Source organism: Heterodontus francisci, chromosome 5 (assembly GCF_036365525.1).
Source record: "Heterodontus francisci isolate sHetFra1 chromosome 5, sHetFra1.hap1, whole genome shotgun sequence".
Taxonomy (NCBI): Eukaryota; Metazoa; Chordata; class Chondrichthyes; order Heterodontiformes; family Heterodontidae; genus Heterodontus; species Heterodontus francisci.
Genome location: NC_090375.1, coordinates 4,244,250 through 4,269,453, shown reverse-complemented (window position 1 = coordinate 4,269,453; position 25,204 = coordinate 4,244,250). Strand labels below are relative to the sequence as shown.

Sequence of the window (25,204 nt, the reverse complement as noted above, 5' to 3'; positions counted from 1 at the left end):
CACTAGGCCCATAGCCTTGAATGTTATGATGTGCCAAGTGCTCATCCAGGTACTTTTTAAAGGATGTGAGGCAACCTGCCTCTACCACCCTCCCAGGCAGGGCATTCCAGACCATCACCACCCTCTGGGTAAAAAGGTTCTTCCTCAAATCCCCCTTAAACCTCCCGCCCCTCACCTTAAACTTGTGACCCCTCGTAACTGACCCTTCAACTAAGGGGAACAGCTGCTCCCTATCCACCCTGTCCATGCCCCTCATAATCTTGTACATCTCGATCAGGTCACCCCTCAGTCTTCTCTGCTCCAGTGAAAACAACCCAAGCCTATCCAACCTCTCCTCATAGCTTAAATGTTCCATCCCAGGCAACATCCTGGTGAATTGCCTCTGCACCCCCTCCAATGCAATCACATCCTTCCTATAATGTGGCGACCAGAATTGCACACAGTACTCCAGCTGTGGCCTTACCAAAGTTCTGTACAACTCAAAAAACATGACCTCCCTGCTTTTGTAATCTATGCCTCGATTGATGAAGGCAAGTGTCCCATGTGCCTTTTTCACCACCCTATTAACCTGCCCTTCTGCCTTCAGAGATCTATGGACAAACGCGCCAAGGTCCCTTTGTTCCTCGGAACTTCCCAGTGTCAGGCCATTCATTGAATACTTCCGTGTCACATTACTCCTTCCAAAGTGTATCACCTCACACTTTTCAGCGTTAAATTCCATCTGCCACTTTTCTGCCCATTTGACCATCCTGTCTATATCTTCCTGTAACCTAAGACACTCCACCTCACTGTTAACCACTCGGCCAATCTTTGTGTCATCCGCGAACTTACTGATCCTACCCCCCACATAGTCATCTATGTCGTTTATATTAATGACAAACAATAGGGGACCCAGCACAGATCCCTGTGGTATGCCACTGGACACTGGCTTCCAGTCACTAAAACAGCCGTCTGTCACCACTCTCTGTCTCCTACAGCTAAGCCAATTTTGAATCCACCTTATCAAGTTAGCTTGTATCCCATGTGCATTTGCTTTCTTGATAAGTCTCCCATGTGGGACCTTGTCAAAGGCTTTGCTGAATTCCATGTAAACGACATCAACTGCACCACCCTCATCTACACACCTGGTCATATGCTCAAAATTCAATCAAATTTGTTCGGCATGACCTCCCTCTGACAAAGCTATGCTGACTGTTCCTAATCAAATTTTGCCTCTCCAAGTGGAGATAGATTCTCTCCTTCAGAATTTTCTCCAATAGTTTCCCTACCACTGACGTGAGACTCACTGGTCTGTAGTTCCCTGGCTTATATCTACAACCTTTCTTTAATAGTGGGACCACATTAGCTGTTCTGCAGTCCTCTGGCACCTCCCCCGTGGCCAGAGATGAATTAAAAATTATGGTCAGAGCCCCTGCAATCTCCACTCTCGCCTCTCCCAGCATCCTGGGACACAAATCGTCCGGACCTGGAGATTTGTCCACTTTTAAGCCTTCCAAAACCTCCAATACCTTGTCACTCCCTATGACAATTTGCTCAAGAACCTCACAGTCTCTCTCTCCAAGTTCCATATCTACATCCTCTTTCTCTTGGGTGAAGACAGATGTGAAGTATTCGTTCAACACCCTACCAATGTCCTTTGGCTCCACCCACAAATTTCCCCCTTGGTCCCGAATGGGTCCTACTCTTTCCCTGGTTATCCTCTTCCCATTGATATACTTATAGAATATCTTGGGATTTTCCCTACTTTTACCAGCCAGAGCTTTCTCATATCCCCTCTTTGCTCTCCTAATTGCTTTCTTGAGCTCCATCCTACACTTTCTGTACTCCACTAATGCTTCCATTGATTTGCTCTTGTATTTGCTGAAAGCCTCTCTTTTCCTTCTCATCGTACCCTGAATGTTTCTGGTCATCCATGGTTCTCTGGGCTTGTTACTCCTACCTAATACCCTAGAGGGAACATGTTGGGCCTGTACCCTCCCCATTTCCTTTTTGAATGCTCCCCACTGCTCTTCTGTAGATTTCCCGACAAGTAACTCTTTCCAGTCTACCTTGGCCAGATCCTGCCTTATTTTACTAAAATTCGCTCTCCCACAATCCAAAACCTTTTTTTGCAACTTGTCTATTTCTTTCTCCATAACAAGCTTAAATTGTACCATGTTGTGGTCGCTTTCACCAAAATGCACCCCCACCAACACATCAACCACCTGTCTGGCTTCATTCCCCAGAATTAGGTCCAGCACTGCACCCTCCCTTGTTGGATCCTCTACATAGAGCTAAAATGTTCTCCTGTATACATTTTAAGAACTCCACTCCATCTAAGCCCTTAACACGATGACTATCCCAATTAATGTTGGGAAAGTTGAAATGACCTAATATAATTACCCTATTATTTTTACACACCTCTGCAAATTGCGCACATATTTGCTCCTCAATTTGCCGCTGACTATCTGGGGGTCGATAATAAACACCTAGCAATTTGGCTATCCCTTTTTTATTCCTAAACTCTACCCATAAAGCTTCATTTGATGCCCCCTCCAAGATATCATCTCACCTTACTGCAGTAACTGACTCCTTAACTCACATTGCAATGCCCCCTCCTCTTTTACCCCCTCCTCTGTCTCGCCTGAAGATTCTATATCCCGGGATATTGAGCTGCCAATCCTGCCCCTCCCTCAACCATGTCTCCGTGATGGCTACTATATCACAATTCCACGTGTCAATCATTGCCCTTAACTCATCCGTTTTACCTGCAATACTCCTGGCAATAAAGTAGAGGCCTTCCATCCTGGTCTTTCTCCCTTGAAACTTACTTCCGCTATATTCCCTCTGACTTGTTTGCTTTCCTGTGTTTAGCTGTGTCCCTATTCTGCTGTGAGTCTGCGTTTCCTCCCCCTGCCAAATTAGTTTAAACTCCTCCCAACAGCACTAGCAAACCTGCCAGCAAGGATGTTAGTCCCCCTCTGGTTCAGATGTAGACCGTCCCGCTTGTACAGGTCCCACCTTCCCCAGAAACGGTCCCAGTGGTCCAGGAATCTAAAATCCTCCCTCCTGCACCAACTCTTAAGCCACACATTCATCTGTGCTATTCTCCTATTTCTATACTCGCTAGCACGTGCCACTGGAAGTAATCCAGAGATTACAACCCGAGAGGTCCTGCTTTTTAGTCTACTGCCTAACGCCCTGAATTCTTGATGCAAGACCTCATCACTCTTTCTACCTATGTCATTAGTACCAACATGTACCATGACCTCTGCCTTTTCACCCTCCCCCTTCAGGATGCCCTGCAGCTGTTCAGTGACATCCTGGACCCTGGCACCAGGGAGGCAACACACCATCCTGGAGTCACGTTGACGGCCACAGTAGCGCCTATCTGTTCCCCTGACTATAGAATCCCCTATTACTATTGCTCTTCCTCTTTTTCCCCCTTCCTGTGCAGACAGGCTGCTTGCGGTGCCAGAAGCTTGGCTCTGTCCATACTCCCTGGAGGAACCAGCCTCATCAGCCTCCAAAATGGAATACCGATTTGCAAGAGGGACCCCAGGGGACTCCTAAACTCCTGCCTGATTCTCTTGGACTGCCTGGTGGTCACCCATTCCCTTCCTTCCTCAAGTTCCTTCAGCTTGCGATATGACCACTTCTCTATACGTGCTATCCACAATGCTCTCAGACTCGCGGATGCTCCACAGTGTTTCCAGCAGCCGTTCCAGCTCTGAAACCCGAGCTTCCAGGAGCTGCAGCTGGACACACTTCCTGCACACATGCTGGTCCCGGAGACTGGAAATGTTCCCGGATTCCCACATGCAGCAAGAGGAGCAAACCACGTCTTCAGGCTCTCCTGCCGTGACTAAACCCTTTAAATTTAAAACTTTAGAAGGTTATAAATTTAAAAAAACAACTAAGTCTTGCTAAAACAATGGCTTACAATTCAATCCACTTTGAAAAATACCCACCAGGACTTACTCACCAGCCAGCTGTGCTCTTTGGAAACTCTCGGCTCCCCTCACTCGGAGGACAGGTAGGAAATTAAAGGAGCTGCTCGCTCCCTCCTCACCGAACTTCCTCACTCACCAAACTTCCACTTTAACACTAATGCAACCCAAGTTAGCACTCCAATGCAAACAAGGTCAGCACTAAGATGGCCCACTTTTATACTGACTGACTCTAGCCCCTGAAAACTGGTTTAAGCCAATTCTCTAATTAACAAGGTGCAGCGGCAAGCAGAGCCTCAGAGAACTCTGTTTAAAGCTGGTCTAAAACTCACTTTCTCCAACCCAAACAGCAACTGTTAAGTTAATCTGCGAAATAAAAGACAGACGAGACTTAAGATAAAATTAACCTTTAATTATCCTCAGTCACCAAACTTCAACTTTAACACTCTAATGCAACCCAAGTCAGCACTCCAGTGCAAACAAGTTTCGGCAGACAGCCAGATTTTTCCAAAATTTTGTAGAACCATACTCTGCTAATGGTGTTGAATGCCTTAGTTCTTTCTTTTGGGCCTCCTTATCTCGAGAGACAATGGATACGCGCCTGGAGGTGGTCAGTGGTTTGTGAAGCAGCGCCTGGAGTGGCTATAAAGGCCAATTCTGGAGTGACAGGCTCTTCCACAGGTGCTGCAGAGAAATTTGTTTGTTGGGGCTGTTGCACAGTTGGCTCTCCCCTTGCGCCTCTGTCTTTTTTCCTGCCAACTACTAAGTCTCTTCGACTCGCCACAATTTAGCCCTGTCTTTATGGCTGCCCGCCAGCTCTGGCGAATGCTGGCAACTGACTCCCACGACTTGTGATCAATGTCACACGATTTCATGTCGCGTTTGCAGACGTCTTTATAACGGAGACATGGACGGCCGGTGGGTCTGATACCAGTGGCGAGCTCGCTGTACAATGTGTCTTTGGGGATCCTGCCATCTTCCATGCGGCTCACATGGCCAAGCCATCTCAAGCGCCGCTGACTCAGTAGTGTGTATAAGCTGGGGATGTTGGCCGCTTCAAGGACTTCTGTGTTGGAGATATAGTCCTGCCACCTGATGCCAAGTATTCTCCGAAGGCAGCGAAGATGGAATGAATTGAGACGTCGCTCTTGGCTGGCATACGTTGTCCAGGCCTCGCTGCCGTAGAGCAAGGTACTGAGGACACAGGCCTGATACACTCGGACTTTTGTGTTCCGTGTCAGTGCGCCATTTTCCCACACTCTCTTGGCCAGTCTGAACATAGCAGTGGAAGCCTTACCCATGCGCTTGTTGATTTCTGCATCTAGAGACAGGTTACTGGTGATAGTTGAGCCTAGGTAGGTGAACTCTTGAACCACTTCCAGAGCGTGGTCGCCAATATTGATGGATGGAGCATTTCTGACATCCTGCCCCATGATGTTCGTTTTCTTGAGGCTGATGGTTAGGCCAAATTCATTGCAGGCAGACGCAAACCTGTCGATGAGACTCTGCAGGCATTCTTCAGTGTGAGATGTTAAAGCAGCATCGTCAGCAAAGAGGAGTTCTCTGATGAGGACTTTCCGTACTTTGGACTTCGCTCTTAGACGGGCAAGGTTGAACAACCTGCCCCCTGATCTTGTGTGGAGGAAAATTCCTTCTTCAGAGGATTTGAACGCATGTGAAAGCAGCAGGGAGAAGAAAATCCCAAAAAGTGTGGGTGCGAGAACACAGCCCTGTTTCACACCACTCAGGATAGGAAAGGGCTCTGATGAGGAGCCACCATGTTGAATTGTGCCTTTCATATTGTCATGGAATGAGGTGATGATACTTAGTAGCTTTGGTGGACATCCGATCTTTTCTAGTAGTCTGAAGAGACCACGTCTGCTGACGAGGTCAAAGGCTTTGGTGAGATCAATGAAAGCAATGTAGAGGGGCATCTGTTGTTCACGGCATTTCTCCTGTATCTGACGAAGGGAGAACAGCATGTCAATAGTCGATCTCTCTGCACGAAAGCCACACTGTGCCTCAGGGTAGACGCGCTCGGCCAGCTTCTGGAGCCTGTTCAGAGCGACTCGAGCAAAGACTTTCCCCACTATGCTGAGCAGGGAGATTCCACGGTAGTTGTTGCAGTCACCACGGTCACCTTTGTTTTTATAGAGGGTGATGATGTTGGCATCGCGCATGTCCTGGGGTACTGCTCCCTCGTCCCAGCACAGGCATAGCAGTTCATGTAGTGCTGAGAGTATAGCAGGCTTGGCACTCTTGATTATTTCAGGGGTAATGCTGTCAGGGGGATGCCTTAGTGAGATCTGTGAAACTAAGGTAAAGGGGTATATTCTGTTCACTGCACTTCTCTTGTAACTGGCGTATAGAGAAGATCATATCCACAGTAGATCTGCTGACATGGAAACTGCATCGTGCTTCTGGGTACACTCGGTCTGCAAGTAAATGGAGGCTTTTAAGTATGACCCTAGCAAAGGCCTTCCCCGTGATGCTAAGGAGTGAGATGCCCCTGTAGTTGTTGCAGTCTCATCTGTCGCCTTTGTTTTTGTATAGTGTGATGATTTTGGCATCATGCATCTCCTGCGGAACAAAGCCTACTTTCCAGCAGAGAAGGAGAGGGTCATAAAGGTGTGGCAATAGATGGGACTTCCTGTGCTTGAGCAATTTGGCTGGGATTCCATCCTTGCCGGGTGCCCTTCTGTTTGCTCGGCATTCTGTGGCCTTCTTGAGCTCCGGTGATGAGGCTTCATTATCTAACTCATCCATGACAGGAAGAGCGTCGGGCACAGGCTGGGAGATGTCCAACTCGCAGGAGTACAGCTCACAGTAGTGTTCAGCCCAACGGGACATCTGTTTACTTCTGTCTGTGAGTACTTCACCATCTGCCGACTTCAGGGGAGCAACTTTGGTGATGGTAGAGCCAAGCCCCCTCCTGATCCCTTCATACATCGCTCGCAGATTTCTTTTGTCACGTGCAGTTTGGATTTCTTGATATAAGCTGATCCAGTGTTTGTTTGTGTCATATTTCCCTCTCCTTTGCATGGCTGTCTTGCCTACTTTCAGGTCATGCAATGTCTTGGCTGTTGGGATTATCTTGTGCATCATATAGGCTTTGTATTCTGCATCAATGACAGATATCATCTCAGTTGAGTAGGTCTCAAACCAGGCTTTAGGGTGTCAAGAGGTGGGTTATTTGCCTCAGAATTCCCAGCCTCTGACCTGGTCTTGTAGCCACTGTGTTTATGTGGCTGCTCCAGTTTAGTTTCTGGTCAATGGTAAACCGCCAGGATGGGGGATTATAGAATTTATGGATTATAGAAGTGAGGTGAGAGTGACTGCCCTTGATATCAAGGCAGCATTTGACAGCATATAGCATCAAGGAGCACCAGTAAAACTGGAGTCAATTGGAATCAGGGGAAAACTCTCCAGTGGTTGGAGTCGTACCAAGTACAAAGGAAGATGGTTTGGTTGTTAGTGGTTAATCATCTCAGTCACAGGACATTGCTGTAACAACAGTTCCTCGTATGATCGAACATAGAACAAAGAACAGTACAGCACAGTACAGGCCCTTCGGCCCACGATGTTGTACCAAACCTTCAACCTACTCTAAGATCAAACTAACTGCCCACACTTCATTCTACTATCATCCATGTACCTATCCAAGAGTCACTTAAATGCCCCTAATGTATCTGCTTCTACTACCACCGCTGGCAGTGCATTCCACGTACCCACCACTCTGTGTAAAGAATCTACCTCTGACATCTCCCCGAAGGGGGAGGGTGAACAGCCAGTTGTCATTGTGCACATAGGCACCAATGATATAGGTAAAAAACGGGATGAGGTCCTACAAGCAGAGTTGAGGGAGTTAGGAGCCAAGTTAAAAAGTAGGACCTCAGAGGTAGTAATCTCAGGATTGCTACCAGTGCCACGTGATAGTCAGAGTAAAAATGAAAGAATAGTCAGGATGAATGCGTGGCTTGAGAGATGGTGCAGGAAGGAGGGGTTCAGATTTTTGGGACATTGGGACCGGTTCTGGGGGAGGTGGGACTATTACAAATTGGACGGTCTACACCTGGGCCGGACTGGAACCAATGTCCTTGGGAGTGCTTTTGCTAATGCTGTTGGGGAGGGTTTAAACTAATGTGGCAGGGGGGTGGGAACCAAATGAGGAGGTCAGTGGACAGTAAGGAGATAGTAACAAAAGCCTGTAAGGAACTAGATAATGAAGTCAGCGTGACTAAGGGGAAGAGTAGGCAGGGAGCAGATGATGAACGCAAAGGGAGTGGTGGTCTGAGGTGCATTTGTTTTAATGCAAGAAGTGTAGTAGGTAAGGCAGATGAACTTGGGGCTTGGATTAGTACCTGGGAGTATGATGTTATTGCTATTACTGAGACTTGGTTGAGGGAAGGGCATGATTGGCAACTAAATATCCCAGGATATCGATGCTTCAGGCGGGATAGAGAGGGAGGTAAAAGGGGTGGAGGAGTTGCATTACTGGTCAAAGAGGATGTTACAGCTGTGCTGAAGGAGGGCACTATGGAGGACTCGAGCAGTGAGGCAATATGGGCAGAACTCAGAAATAGGAAGTGTGCGGTAACAATGTTGGGGCTGTACTACAGGCCTCCCAACAGCGAGCGTGAGATAGAGGTACAAATATGTAAACAGATTATGGAAAGATGTCGGAGCAACAGGGTGGTGGTGATAGGAGATTTTAATTTTCCCAACAGTGACTGGGATTCACTTACTGTTAGAGGTCCAGATGGAGCAGAATTTGTCAGGAGCATCCAGGAGGGTTTTCTAGAGCAGTATGTAAATAGTCCAACTCGGGAAGGGGCCATACTGGACCTGGTATTGGGGAATGAGCCCGGCCAGGTGGTTGAAGTTTCAGTGGGGGACTACTTTGGGAATAGTGATCACAATTCCGTAAGCTTTAAAATACTCATGGACAGAGACGAGAGTGGTCCTAAAGGAAGAGTGCTAAATTGGGGGAAGGCCAACTATACCACAATTCGGCAGGAGCTGGGGAATGTAGATTGGGAGCAGCTGTTTGAAGGTAAATCCACATGTGATATGTGGGAGGCTTTTAAAGAGAGGTTGGTTAGCGTGCAGGAGAGACATGTTCCTGTGAAAATGAGGGATGGAAATGGCAAGATTAGGGAACCTTGCAAACAAGTGTATAGATAGTGGTGTAGTGAGAGGGAGTGAGCAACTGCAGCACAGAACCGCACCGCACAGCACAGCACAGGCTCTGCATTCACTGCCTCAAGCTCCTGATCTCTTCATTCAATGATTGGCTAAACTTTTTCCCATTCGGCAGCCATCCACTGATCATCCACTGATGCTGCACATTCACACTGGGCACGGGATCCCAGATCAAACACCGCTAATCCCATCCTGTTCCCCATGGGATCCCAGATCAAACACCGCTAATCTCATCCTGTTCCCCACAGGAATAGTGGTAGTATCGTAGTGTCCTAGGCCCAACCATCTTCAGCTGCTTCATCAATGACCTTCCCTCCTTCATAACATCAGAAGTGATTGCACAATGTTCACCGTTCGCGACTCCTCAGATACTGAAGTAGCCCATGTCCAGATGTAGCAAGACCTGGACAACATTCAGGCTTGGGCTGATAAGTGGAAAGTAACATTAGCGCCACACAAGTGCCAGGCAATGACCATCTCCAACAAGAGAGAATCTAACCATCTCCCCTTGACATACAATGGCTGAATCCCCCACTATTAACATCCTGGGGGGGGTTACCATTGACCAGAAACTGAACTGGAGCAGACACATAAATACTGTGGCTGCAAGACTAGGTCAGAGGCTGGGAAGTCTGAGGCAAATAATCCACCTCTTGATACCTTAAAGCCTGGTTTGAGACTTATTCAGTGAGTAACTCACCTTCTGCCTCCTCAATATCTGGCCACCATTTATAAGACACAAGTCAGGAGTGTGATGGAATATTCTCCACTTGCCTGGATGTGTACAGCTCCAGCAACACTCAAAGCTCGACACCATCCAGGACAAAGCAGTCCACTTGATTGGTACCCCATCCACCACCTTCAACATTCACTCCCTCCAACACTGATGCACAGTGGCAGCAGTGTGTACCATCTGCAAGATGCACTGCAGCAACTCACCAAGGCTCCTTTGATCGCACCTTCCAAACCCGCAACCTCAACCACCCAGAAGAACAAGGGCAGCAGATGCATTGGAAGACCACCACCTGCAAGTTCCTCTCCAAGTGCCACACTATCCTGGCTTGGAACTATATCACCAGTCCTTCACTGTTGCTGGGACAAAATCCTGAAACTGCCTTCCTAAAAGCACTGTTGGTGCACTGGTGCTGCTGGAAGGCACAGAGAGTGAAGAAGGGAGTTTGGTAAGTGAGGCGGTTTTAAGGGTTAATCTCTCTAAAGACTAGTTTTTGTTTTGTTAACATTTAGCAATTAACTGAAATTACTGTTCAAGTTAAGAGGCAAGTTTTTTTGTTCATTCATGGGATGTGGGTGCACTGGCTTCATATTTATCGCCTATCCCTAATTGCCCTCGAGAAAGTGGTGAGCCAAAGTTAAGTTTCTTACAATTTTAAACAGGGGTATACAAGCTCTCTCAGAGCTAGTGCTAGTTAATTAGGTAGCTATCTTAAACTGGTTTCTGAGCTCGAGCAAGGCTGGTGCATCATTGTTTTCAGAGAGTATAAATTCAGGGGACTCTGCTGCTTGTCTGCATTGTCGTCACACAGAGTGTGAAGAAGGGAGTTTGGTAAGTGAGGGAGTTCAGTAAGGAGAGGAACTATAAATTAATAAAAGAGAAAATAAAGTTAATTAAATTAACACAGTAAAAATGGTGGGACAGGTGATGTGTTGCAGCTACAATATGTGGGAGCTCCTGGATGCCACGGCAATCCATGGCAACCACGTCTGTGGCTTGAGGAGCTTCGGCTCAGAGTCATTGAGCTGGAGGCCGAGCTGCAGACACTGTGATGTATCAGGGAGGGGAAAAGTTACCTGGACGCTTTGTTCCAGAAGCAGTCACACCGCTTAGGATAAGGTCATCTGTTTTGATCAGTGGTGTGGGACGGTGGGGTGTGACTGCGAGTCAGGCAGGTAAGGGGATTGAGAAGGTGGGAGTGGAGGAGCCTGTAATTGAGCAGCAAGTTTGAGGTTCTTGTAGCTTGTATGGACAAGAGCGAGGACTGTTGTGTGGATGAGCAGACTGACCATAGCACCATGGTACAGGAAGCCGTTCAAGTGGGAGTGGCAAGAAGGGAAGTAGTGGTAGTAGGGGACAGTATAGTGAGGGGGGATTGACACTGTTTTCTGCCGGCAAAGAGCGAGAGTCCAGAAGGCTGTGTTGGCTGCCTGGTGCCAGGGTTCGGGACATCTGCTCAGGGCTGGAGAGGAGCTTACAGAGGGGAGGGGGAGGATCCAGTCGTCATGATCCATGTAGGTATCAATGACATCGGGCAAGGAAAGAGGTTCTGCATAGTCAGTATGAGGAGCTAGGCACCAAATTAAGAAGCAGCATCTGCAAATTGGAGTAGGGCAAATAAGATGAGAAAAATGAATGCGTGGCTCAAAGACTGGTGTGGTAGAAATGGGTTCCGGTTTGTGGGACAGTGGCACCATTATTGGTGAAAGTGGGGGCTGTACCGTTAGGATACCTGAACCATGCTGGGACCAGTTTTCTAGCGAGCCGCATAACTGGGGAAGTAGAGAGGGTTTTAAACTAAATAGTGGGGGCAAGGGATCAAATTTAGGAAGATGTTGCATATCAAAGAGTAGAGACAAGGCAAGAGAGAAAGGTATTAATATGGGAAACGATAAACAGACCGAGACAGTAAAGAACAGTGAGTACAAATCTAAGAGTAAATCAGGAGACAAGGCTTGAGGTTACAAAAATAATAAAAGGACAAAACTAAAGGCTCTGTATCTGAATGCGCGTAGAATTTGAAACAAAACAGATGAACTGATCGCGCAAATAGAAATAAATAAGTACGATCTGATAGCCATTACAGAGACATGGCTGCAGGATGACAGATTGGAACCTGAATATTGAAGGGTGCATGACATTTAGGAAGGACAGGAAGCTAGGAAAAGGTGGAGGGGTCTCTATTAATGAATGTTGGTATTAGCACAATAGAGAGGGATCACCTAAGTTCAGGAAACCAGGATGTCGAAGCTGTTCGGTTCGAGATAAGAAATGATAATGGCAAGAAGTCATTGTGGAAGTGGTGTATAGGCCACCAAACAGTAACCACACGATAGGACGGAGTAGAAAGGAAGAAATAATGGGGGCTTGTCACAAAGGTATGGCGATAATTATGGGGGATTTTAATTTCGGGGGAGGCAGTGGCGTAGCGGTATTGTCACTGGACTAGTAACCCAAAGACCCAGGGTATTGCTCTGGGGACATGGGTTCGAATCCCACCACAGCAGAAGGTGGAATTTGAATTCAATTAATAAATCTGGAATTTAAAGCTAGTCTAATGATGGCCATGAAACCATTGTCGATTTATTGTAAAAACCCATCTGGTTTACTAATGTCCTTTAGGGAAGGAAATCTGCTGTCCTTACCTAGTCTGTCCTACATGTTTCTCCAGATCCACAATAATGTGGTTGATTCTTACATGCCCGCTGAAATGGACTAACAAGCCATTCAGTTGTATCTAACTGCTACAAAGTCAATAAAAAAGAATAAAACCGGACGGACCACCCGGCAACGACCTAGGCACCGGAAACGACAATGGCAAACCCAGCCCTGTCGACGTTGCAAAGTCCTCCTTACTAACATCTGGGGGCTTGTGCCAAAGTTGGGAGAGCTGTCCCACAGACTAGTCAAGCAACAGCCTGACATAGTCATACTCACGGAATCAGACCTTTCAGACAATGTCCCAGACACTGTAATGATTATCCCTGGTATGTCCTGTCCCACCGGCAGAACAGACCCAGCAGAGGTGGCGGCACAGTGGTATACAGTAGGGAGGGAGTTGCCCTGGGAGTCCTCAACATCGACCACGGACCCCATGAAATCTCACGGCATCAGGTCAAACATGGACAAGGAAATCTCCTGCTGATTACCACCTACCGCCCTCCCTCAGCTGATGAATCAGTACTCCTCCATGTTGAACAGCACTTGGAGGAAGCACTGAGGATGGCAAGGGCACAGAAAGTACTCTGGGTGGGGGACTTCAATGTCCATCACTGCTGACCGAGCTGGCCAAATCCTAAAGGACATAGCTGCAAGACTGGGTGGTGAGGGAACCAACAAGAGGGGAAAACATACTTGACCTCGTCCTCACCAATCTGCCTGCTACAGATGCATCTGTCCATGACAGTATTGGTAGGAGTGATCACTGCACGTTTCTTGTGGAGACAAAGTGCGCCTTCACATTGAGGATACCCTCCATTGCGTTGTTTAGCACTACCACCGTGCTAAATGGGATAGATTTCGAACAGATCTAGCAACTCAAAACTGGGCATCCATAAGGCGCTGTGGGCCATCATCAGCAGCAGAATTGTCCTCAACCACAATCTGTAACCTCACGGCCCGGCATATCCCCCACTCTACCATTACCATCAAGCCAGGAGACCAACCCTGGTTCAATGAAGAGTGCAGGAGGGCATGCCAGCAGCAGCACCAGGCATACCTCAAAATGAGGGGTTAGCCTGGTGTAGCTCCAACCCAGGACTACTTGCATGGCAAACAGTGTAATCAGTATGCAATTGCAGAGCAAAGCGATCCCACAACCAACAGATCAGATCTAAGCTCTGCAGTCCTGCCACATAAAATCATGAATGGTGGTGGATAATTAAACAAGCAATTGGAGGAGGTGGCTCCACAAATATCCCCATCCTCAATGATGGGGGAGCCAAACACATCAGTGCAAAAGATAAAGCTGAAGCATTTGCAACAATCTTTGGCCAGAAGAGCCGTCTGGATGATCCATCTCAGACTCCTGCTGAGGTTCCCAGCATCACAGATGCCAGTCTTCAGCCAATTCAATTCACTCTACTTGCTATCAAGAAACAACTAAAGGCACTAAATACTGCAAAGGCTATGGGCCCTGACAGCATTCCGGTAATGGTACTGAAGACCTGTGCTCCAGAACGTGCCATGCCCTTAGCCAAGCTGTTCTAGTACAGCTACAACACTGGCATCTACCTGGCAATCTGGAAAATTGCCCAGATATGTCCTATACACAAAAAGCAAGACAAATCCAACCCGGCCAATTACCGCCCCATAAGTCTGTTCTCGATCATCACTAAAGTGATGGAAGGTATCATTGACAGTGCTATCGAGCAAAACTTGCTTAGCAATAACCTGCTCAGTGATGCTCAGTTTGGGTTCTGCCAGGGCCACTCAGCTCCTGACTTCATTACAGACTTGGTTCAAACATGGACAAAAGAGCTGAACTCAAGGGGTCAGGTGAGAGTGACTGCCCTTGACATCAAGGCAGCATTTGACCGAGTCTGGAAAACGCTCCATTGGTTGGAGTCATACCAAATGCAAAGGAAGATGGATGTGGTTGTTGGAGGTCAATTATCTGAGCTCCAGGACATCACTGCAGGAGTTCCTCAGGGTAGTGATCTAGGCCCAACCATCTTCAGCTGCCTCATCAATGACTTTCCTTCAGTTAGAAGGTCAGAAGTGGGGATATTCGCTGATGATTGCACAATGTTCAGCACCATTCGTGACTCCTCAGTTACTGAAGCAGTCCATGTAGAAATGCAGCAAGACCTGGACAATATCCAGGCTTGGTCTGATAAGTGGCAAATAGCATTCGCGCCAGGCAATGACCATCTCCAACAAGAGAGAATCTAACCATCTCCCCTTGACATTCAATGGCATTACCATCACTGAATCCCCAACTATCAACATCCTAGGGGCTACCATTGACCAGAACTGAACTGGAGTAGTCATATAAATACCGTGGCTACAAGAGCAGGTCAGAGGCTCGGAATCCTGTGGTGAGTAACTCACATCCTGATTCCCCAAAACCTGTCCACCATCTACAAGGCACAAGTCAGGAGAGTAATGGAATACTCTCCACTTGCCTGGATGGATGCAGCTCCAACAACACTCAAGAAGCTCGACACCATCCAGGACAAAGCAGCCCACTGATTGGCACCCCAGCCACAAACATTCACTCCCTCCACCACCGACGCACAGTGGCAGTAGTGTGTACCATCTACAAGATGCACTGCAGCAACGCACCAAGGCTCCTTAAACAGTATCTTCCAAACCCTCTACCAACTAGAAGGACAAGGGCAGCAAATGCATGGGAACACCAGCACCTGCAAGTTTCCCTCCAAGTCACACAACATCCTGACTTGGAATTATATTGCTGTTCCTTCACTGTCGCTGGTGTCAAAATCCTGGAACTCCCTTCCTAAGAGCATTGTGAGTGTACCTACCTCACATGGACTGCAGCGGTTCAAGAAGGTAGCTCACCATTACCTTCGCAAGGACAATTAGGGCAATAAATGCTGGCCAAGCCAGCGACACCCACATCCATGAATGAATAAAAAAAAAGATACATTCCAACGAGAAAGAAAAATTCCAAGGGAAGGACTCACCATCCGTGGTTATCTAAAAACGTTAGCAAATAATTGCGCAAAGATGGGAGGCAGGTCAGAAGATTGAACAGAATATAAAAAGCGGCAAAGAACGACTAAAAGATTAATAAGGAGGGAAAAATTAGAGTACGAGAGAAAGCTGGCTAGAAATATAAAGACAGATATTAGGAGTTTCTATAGATATTTTAAAAAAAAGTTAACAAAGTCAGCGTTGCTCCTATAGAAAGTGAGGCGGGGAATTAATAAGGGAAAATAAGGAGATGACAAATGAATTGAACAGATAATTTTGCATCGGTCTTCACCATAGAGGATACAAGTAACATCCCAGAATTAGCTGTAAATCAGGAAATGGAAGGGAGGGAGGAACTCAAGAAAATTACAATCACCAGGGAAGTGCCGCGGAGCAAATTATTGGAACTGCGGGCTGACAAGTCCCCAGGTTCTGATGGACTTCATCCTCAGGTCTTAAAAGGAGTGTCGAGTGAGATAATTGATGCATTGGTTTTAGTTTTCCAAAATGCCCTAGTATCAGGGAAGGTTCTCTTAGATTGGAAAATAGCCAATGCTACTCATTTATTCAAAAAGGGAGGGAGACAGAAAGCAGGAAACTACAGGCCAGTTAGCTTAATATCTGTCTTAGGGAAAATGTTAGAAGCTATTATGAAAGACGTTATAGCAAGGCATTTAGAAAAAAGTCAAGATAATCAGGCAGAATCAACATGGTTTTGTGAGAAGGAAATCATGTTTCACCAATTTATTGGAGTTCTTTGAAGAAGGTGCTGTGGATAAAGGGGAACCGGTGGATATACTGTACATAGAGTTCCAGAAGGCATTTGATAAGGTGCCACATCAAATGTTATTGCAGAAAATAAAAGCTAATTGTGTAGATGGTAACATTTTGACATGGATAGAAGATTGACTAGCTAGCAGGAAATGGAAAGTAGGCATAAATAGGTAATTTTCTGGTTGACAAGATGTAACGAGCGGTGTGCCACAGGGATCAATTGCTGGGGCCTCAACATTTTACAATTTATATAAATGATTTAGATGAATGCACCGAAGGTATGGTTGCTAAATTTGCTGATGACACAAAAATAAGTAGGAAAGTAACTTGTGAAGAGGACATAAGGAGGCTACAAAGGGATATGGCTAGGTTAAGTGAGCGGGCAAAGATCTGGCAAATGGAGTATCGTGTGGGAAAGTGTGAAATTGTCCATTTTGGCAGGAAGAATAAAGAAGCATATTATCTAAATGGTGAGAGTTGCAGAGCTCTGAGATGCAGTGGGATCTGGGTGTCCTAGTGCATGAATCACAAAAGGTTAGTATGCAGGTACAGCAAGTAATTAGAAAAGCTAATAGAATGTTATCTTTTATTGCGAGGGGAATTGAATACACAAGTAGGGAGGTTAGGCTTCAGCTATACAGAGCGTTGGTAAGACCACATCTGGAGTACTGTGTACAGTATTGGTCTCCTTATTGAAGGAAGGATGTAAATGCATTGGAAGCAGTTCACAGAAGGTTCCTGGATGAATACCTGGACTGAGGGGGTTGTCTTATGAGGAAAGGTTGGACAGGCTAGGCTTGTATCCACTGGAATTTAGAAGAGTAAGAGGCAACTTGATTGAAACATAAGATTCTGAGGGGTTGTGACAGGGTGGATGTGGAAAGGATGTTTCCCCTTGTGGGAGAATCTAGAACTAGAGGTCACTGCTTAAAAATAAGGGGTTGCCCATTTAAGACAGAGATGAGGAGAAATTTTTCCTCGCAGAGGGTTGTGAGTCTTTGAATTAGAATTAGAACATTACAGCGCAGTCCAGGCCCTTCGGCCCTTGTTGTTGCGCCAACCTGTGAAACCATCTGACCTACACTATTCCATTTTCATGGCCTCAAAAGGCAGTGGAAGCAGAGTCTTTCAATATTTTTAAGGCAGAGGTCGATAGATTCTTGACAAGCAAGGGGGTAAAAGGTTATTGGGGGTAAGCGGGAATGTGGAGTTGAGATTACAATCAGATCAGCCATGATATTATTGAATGGCGGAGCAGGTTCGAGGGACCAAGTGGCCCACTCCTGCTCCTAATTTGGATGTTCGTATGTTTTGTATGTACCTGCACATGGTCTGCAGCAGTTCAAGAAGGCAGCTCACCACCATCTTTTAAAGGGCAATTAGGAATGGGCAACAAATTCTGTCCTTGCCAGCGATGCCCACATCCCATGAAAGAATATTTTTTTAAAAAGCCACAGCCGACACTTAGATACATTGGATCAGGTAAGGATGGCGAATTTCCTTCCCTTTCTGACATTAGTGAACTAAATGGGTGTTTGTGACCATCGGTAGTTCTATGTTCACAATTCCTGAGACTAGCTTTTTATTCCAGATTTATTTATTAAACTGTCATGGTGGAATTTAAGCTCATGGTTCTCGATCATTTGTCCAGACCTCTGGATTACTATTCCAATTCATAACCTTAATGCTACCATTCCCAATACAGAGCTACATACAGGCTGTTCACACCCAAACTTGGCATGGCCTGATCATTATTTCCTGATTTGCCTTGTGTCTCCAGCTGTCACTGGTGTCCTGAATTAAAGAGCTTCACGTCAGTGCTTTCCTTCTCCTAGCCTGGCGGAGGATAGTGATGGAAGACACACTGTCAGTAAGGACAGGCTCCATGGGCCAGCTAATCTTTGCCTGCTTTTCACTTTTGAACATTAAGTGTAGACCAAAGCTTGTAGCTTAGCAACGGAGACGGAAGTTGGTGCAAATGATTTCATTCGACAGAGTTCTTTCCCACTCATGGTTCCATCTGTTGGGAGATTTGCCATGAGACTATACAATATAAACTGTTCCCTCACTGCCAATATGGCCCATTCTTCAACATTTTTTCCAGGTTCTGTTTGCAAAGATGTGATTTGCAATTGGTTAGTTGTGACACAGCATAAAACTACAGAGCAAGTAAGAAACAAGGCACCTTCAGTGAGTAAAGGCAGAGCCTAGAATATTCGTGAGAGGGTGAATCAGCCAGGGTTCCTGCTCCTGATCACTGTCCAGTGACCCCTGGGTTCGAGAGAGAGGGGAAATCAGCCAGGGTTCCTGCTCCTGATCACTGTTCAGTGACCCCTGGGTTCGAGAGAGAGGGGAAATCAGCCAGCGTTCCTGCTCCTGATCACTGTCCAGTGACCCCTGGGTTAGAGAGAGAGGAAATCAGCCAGGGTTCCTGCTCCTGTTCACTGTCCAGTGACTCCTGGGTTAGAGAGAGGGAGAGGGGGAAAACCAGCCAGGGTTCCTGCTCCTGATCACTGTCCAGTGACCCCTGGGTTAGAGAGAGAGGAAATCAGCCAGCGTTCCTGCTCCTGATCACTGTCCAGTGACTCCTGGGTTAGGGAGAGGGGGAAAACCAGCCAGGGTTCCTGCTCCTGATCACTGTCCAGTGACCCCTGGGTTAGAGAGAGCGAGAGGGGGAAAACCAGCCAGGGTTCCTGCTCCTGATCACTGTCCAGTGACCCCATGTCAGAAACATAGAAAATAGGAGCAGGAGTAGGCCATTTGGCCCTTCGAGCCTGCTGCGCCATTCATTATGATCATGGCTGATTATCCAACTCAGTAACCTGTTCCCGCTTTCCCCCCATATCCTTTGATCCCTTTCGCCCCAAGAGCAAGATCTAACTCCTCCTTGAAAACATACAATGTTTTGGCCTCAACTGCTTTCTGTGGTCAGGGGAGGCGGTGGTGTACTGGTATTGTCACTGGACTAGTAACCCAGATATTGCTCTGGGGACATGGGTTCGAATCCCACCACAGCAGAAGGTGGAATTTGAATTCAATTAATAAAAAAAAAATCTGGAATTTAAAGCTAGTCTAATGATGGCCATGAAACCATTGTCGATTGTTGTAACAACCCATCTGGTTCACTAATGTCCTTTAGGGAAGGAAATCTGCTGTCCTTACCTGGTCTAGCCTACATGTGAGTCCAGATCCACAGCAATGTGGTTGACTCTTACATGCCCTTGAAATGGCCTTGCAAGACACTCAGTTCAAGGGCAATTCGGGATGGGCAATAAATGCTGGCCTGGCCTGCGACGCCCACATCCCATGAAAGAATTTTTAAAAATTCCACAGGCTCACTGCTCTCTGGGTGAAGTAATTTCTCCTAATCTCAGTCCTAAAAGGTTTACCCCATATCCTTAGACTATGACCCCTGGTTCTGGACTCCCCCACCATCAGGAACATCCTTCCTGCATCTGCCCTGTCAAGTCCTGTTAGAATTTTAGAAGTTTCATTGAGATCTCCCCTCACTCTTCTGAACTCCAGCGAATATAATCCTAACCAACTCAATCTCTCCTCATAAGTCAGTCCCGCCATCCCAGGAATCAGTCTGGTTAACCTTCGCTGCACTCCCTCTACAGCAAGAACATCCTTCCTCAGATAAAGGAGACCAAAACTGCACATAATATTCCAGGTGTTGCCTCACTGAGGCCCTGTATAATTGCAGCAAGACATCCCTGCTCCTGTACTCGAATCCTCTCGCTATGAAGGCCAACATACATTTGCCTTTTGTACCGCCTGTTGCACCTGCATGCTTACCTTCAGTGACTGGTGTACAAGAACACCCAGGTCTCGTTGCATATTCCCCTCTCTCAGTTTATAGCCCTTCAGATAATATGCCTTCCTGATTTTGCTACCAAAGTGGATAACCTCACATTTATCCACATTAAACTGCATCTGTCATGTATTTGCCCACTCACTCAACCTGTCCAAATCACACTGGAGCTTCTCTGCATCCTCCTCACAGCTCACACTGCCACCCAGCTTTGTGTCCTCTGCAAATTTGGAGATATTACATTTAGTTCCCTCATCTAAATCATTAATATATATTGTGAATAGCTGGGGTCTGAGCACCGATCCCTGCGGTACCTCACTAGTCACTGCCTGCCATTCGGAAAACGACCTGTTTATTCCTTTGTTTCCCAAACATCTCAAAGCATTTACAATCATATAGTTTGCTGTGCATTGTCTGCTGTTAAGCAAATGTGCACGCCAAGGTCCCTCTGTTCCTCTACACTTTTCAGAGTCCTACCATTTATTGTGTATTCCTTCGCCTTGTTTGTCGTCCCCAAATGCATGACCTCACACTTCCCCAGATTGAATTCCATTTGCCACATTTCTGCCCACCTGACCAGTCTGTTGATCTCTTCCCATCAACCATACAACCAATTTTCATATCATCTGCAAATTTCTTAATCATGCCTCCTACATTTAAGTCTAAATCATTGATATATACCATGAACAGCAAGGGATCTAGTACCGAGCCTTGTGGAACCCCACTGGAAACCGCTTTCCAGTCACAAAAAAAGCCCATCGACTGTAATACTTTGCTTCTGCCACTGAAGCAGTTTTGGATCCAACTTCACACTTATACAATTATGAGGGGCTGAGATAGAGTGGGTAGGAAGGACATATTTCCGTTAACAGAGAGATCAATAACCAGCGGCCATAGATTTAAAGTAATTGGTAGAAGGATTAGAGGTGAGCTGAGGAGATGTCTTTTCAGCCAGAGCGTGGTGCAGGTCTGGAACTCACTACCTGAAAGGCTGGTAGACACAGAAACCCTAATCGTATTTAATGAGATGATGCGTTTTTAATAGTGTTGGTTGCAAAAGCAATGTTGGCCAGGACACCAAGAGAACTTCCTGCTGTTCTTCAAACACCGCCATTGGATCTTTCATATCTGCCTGCACTGACCCAGTCATGTCTGATCATTTTGAGGGAGTGCTGCACTGTCAGAGGGTCAGTACTGAGGGAGTGTTGCACTGTCGGTGGGCCAGTACTGAGGGAGCGCTGCACTACCAACTTTCCGATGAGATGTTAAATGAGTTGACCGTTCAGGGTCCGAAGGCACTATTGGTAGCAGAGCAGGGGAGTTCTCCCCTGGTGCTCTGGCCAGTATTTATCCTTCAACCAACATCAACAATGCAGGTTATTTGGTTACTTATCCCACTACTCTTATTGGGATCTTTTTCTGCAGAATTTGGCTGCTGCATTTCCCTCCATTACTGCACTTTAAAAAAGTATGATCATTGATGAATACTGACCCATAGAGCCTCTGTGTACTATCATTGACCACTCTTGTCTTCTGGTACCATTGTTGGCTTAGGCTTACAAAGTCCCTGTTGTAACATCACTTGTACCTGCTCACAATTGAGTGAAATTTTGTACAGGAATCAGTGCTATAAAATATTAGCATGTTTTAAAACTGCATGTGTGATTCCACACTGAGTTAAACAAACAGCCCTGAATTAAACAATGACTCAGCCAACAGTTGCACGGCCTTGTGTCAATGCCATTGCTGTAATCCTGACAATCCCGGTACCAGTCACAAAAGTTTCAACAAAGTCCCTTCACCCCATTGAACTCATCCCTTCAGAATACCGTTTACCCTCTTCCTATTGGAGCATGTGACAAGCTGTTGGTGTCAGTGATCTTCACTCATTTTGTTGCTCACTGTAATAATAAGAAACAAATGAGCCAAGCCGGGGAGAGACAGTCTCGGGGTATGGAGATTAATGTGCATTGGAGAACTGTGTCCACACTTTATATTATAGTTTTTGTGTGTTAGAAAAAGATGCAATTGGTTTTTTCTGCAGATTTGACTCTGTATGTTGTCCTGTAGGGGATTCTCTTGAAGAGGAGTGGCAAGTCACTCAACAAAGAATGGAAGAAGAAGTATGTGACACTCTGTGATAATGGTGTCTTGACCTACCATCCCAGTTTACATGTAAGTGTTCTGTCTCAGCTTATTAAATATTCGACTTCAATCTTAAAGTGGTAATGGACACACTGCGTAAGAATGTCTCTAATTAGGATTCAAATGAAGCTTAGTTTTGGGCTTCTCACCCTGCTTGCCACAGTATTGAAACGTCCCTTATCAATGTCACTACTGACATCCTATGTGACTATGACCATTGTAAGCTATCCCTCCTCATCCTTCTCGACCTGCCTGCAGCCTTTGACACGGTTGATCACACCATGCTCCTCCAACTCCTCTCCACCATTGTCCGGGTGGGACTGCTGTCACCTGGTTCCATTCTTATCTGTCGAGTTGTAGCCAGAGAATCATCTGCAATGGCTTCTCTTCCTGCTCCCACACCATTACCTCTGGTGTCTCCCAAAAATCTATCCTTGGGCCCCTCCTGTTTCTCAGCTACATGCTGCCCCTTGGAGACATCCTCTGAAAACAGTGTTAATTTACACACCTACGCTGTCAATGCTCAACTGTCCCTCACTGCCAGCTCTCTCAATTCCTCCATGGTCTCTAAATTGTCGTAAAGAACGAATGGAAATTGCCTCCAACTCTGGGAACACCAGAGCCATTGTCTTCAGTTCCCGCCAAAAACTCTGCCTTTGTTTTCTCCAGACATGATTATACCAATGCACTCATCATCCACCCTTTGTAAACTTGAGCTTATCCAAAACTCTGCTCCCTGTATCCGAACTCGCACCAAGTCCTGTTCAACACCATCTATGTGCAGCTAACCTACTTTGGCTTCCAGTCTGGCAACGCCTCAATTTTAAAATACTTATCATTGATTTCAAATCCCTCTATGTCCTTGGCTTTCTCTATCTCTGTAATCTCCTTCAGCCCTGAAACCCTCCAGGATCTCTGCGGTCCTCTCTTGCACATCCCTGATTTTAACTTTGCCACCAGCTGCCTAAGCCCTAGCTCGAGAAAACGGTCTTTGAGCTAACATTTGGTCATTTGTCCTAATATCTCCTTATGAAACTCCATGTCGTGCCTTATGACATGTAGCTATTATAAAAGTGCTATATAAATGCAAGTTGTTGTATCAGAATACAAGGCGTTAAAAACTAAATTTATTCTCCAGAATATTACAGCTCATTTTGTCACAATTTCTTATTTTCTTCTTAACAACACACAGTTTTTCTGGGCTGGGGGTCCACTTCCCTCAATTCAACTACAAACATTGTCTGATTCATTGACGTATGTTTTTGACTGGCAGCTGTCTCTGAATCTAACAGACAATTTTTTTGAATTTACAAAGTGTAGGTCATTATTTTTAAGGTATTTATCAGGATATCTTTCACAATTCCGAAAGTCTGTATGGAATATCTAAACAGAGAGTTAATTATCCAAGATCATTGCTACAGTTGGTGAGGTAGTACTGACGGCAAAGAAAAAATTGGCATTATTGTTTAAGATACAATTTACAAACCATTCATTAATTTCTGTCATAATGGTGAGTTGACTGTGCTTAACAATTGTGATAATTGTCCATTCGACTTTGTAGTAGAAATCTCGCACTGAATCAATAAGGTGTTGGTTCAAGCTCCACTGCAGGACCAGAGGAGAGTTTTCCCCCTGATTCTCATTGACTTCAATTTTACGAGGGCTCCTTGATGCCACAATCAGTCAAATGCTGCTTTGATGTCAAGGGCAGTAACTCTTAACTCACCTTTCCTGGTGGTACCCAGAATCCCAAAATGAGCATCAGTGAGCAGGTTATTGCTGAGTCAGTGCCGCTTGATAACTCTGTCAATGATACCTTCCATCACTTTGCAGTCGATTGAGAATAGACTTGATGGGGCGGTAATTGTCCGGATTGGTTCTGTCCTTTTTGTAGATAGGACATACCTGGGCAATTTTCCACATTGTCGGGAAGTTGCCAGTTTTGTAGCTATACTGGAACAGCTTCGCTAGGGGCCGGGGTTAGTTCTAGAGCACAAGTACTACTTGCTGTGGCTCCTCCTGGTACCTCGTGTGACTTTCTGTTTGAAGGAAGCTGCCTTTGTGCTGTGTGATACTCCACGCTTCACCTGCTGCTCAACTCAGTGCTACTCTGTGGTGTGTGATGTTGAGCTCAGTGTTATTCTGTGGTACAAAAGAACAAAGAATATTTCAGCACAGGAACAGGCCATTCGGTCCTCCAAGCCTGCGCCGATCTTGATGCCTGCCTAAACTAAAACCTTCTGCACTTCCGGGATCCGTATCCCTCTATTCCCATCCTATTTATGTATTTGTCAAGATGCCTCTTAAACGTCTCTATGGTACCTGCTTCCACCACTCCCCCCGGCAACAAGTTCCAGGTACTCACCACCCTCTGTGTAAAAAACTTGCCTCGCACATCCCCTCTAAACTTTGCCCCTCACACCTTAAACCTATGTCCCCTAGTAACTGACTCTTCCACCCTGGGAAAAAGCTTCTGACTATCCACTCTGTCCATGCCGCTTATAACTTTGTAAACCTCTATCATGTCGCCCCTCCACCTCCGTCGTTCCAGTGAAAACAATCCGAGTTTATCCAACCTCTCCTCATAGCTAATGCCCTCCAGACCAGGCAACATCCTGGCAAACCTCTTCTGTACCTTCTCCAAAGCCTCCACGTCCGTCTGGTAGTGTGGCGACCAGAATTGCACGCAATATTCTAAGTGTGGCCTGACTAAAGTTCTGTACAGCTGCAGCATGACTTGCCAATTTTTATACTCTATGCCCCGACCGATGAAGGCAAGCATGCCGTATGCCTTCTTGACTACCTTATCCACCTGCGTTGCCACTTTCAGTGACCTGTGGACCTGTACGCCCAGATCTCTCTGCCTGTCAATACTCCTAAGGGTTCTGCCATTTACTGTATACTTCCCACCTGCATTAGACCTTCCAAAATGCATTACCTCACATTTGT

At 46.2% G+C, this 25,204-nt stretch overlaps 1 protein-coding gene across 4 annotated transcripts in view; it reads left to right on the top strand.

Moving 5' to 3' along the window:
* Positions 1–25,204, top strand: part of agap3 (ArfGAP with GTPase domain, ankyrin repeat and PH domain 3) — a 1,228,693-nt gene that overhangs the window by 762,247 nt on the left and 441,242 nt on the right. For all 4 annotated transcript variants that reach the window (XM_068031037.1, XM_068031038.1, XM_068031040.1 and 1 more), the window contains one exon: positions 22,181–22,285. In XM_068031037.1, coding sequence (XP_067887138.1) covers positions 22,181–22,285 — 105 coding nt within the window. The remainder of the gene's footprint in view (positions 1–22,180; positions 22,286–25,204) is intronic.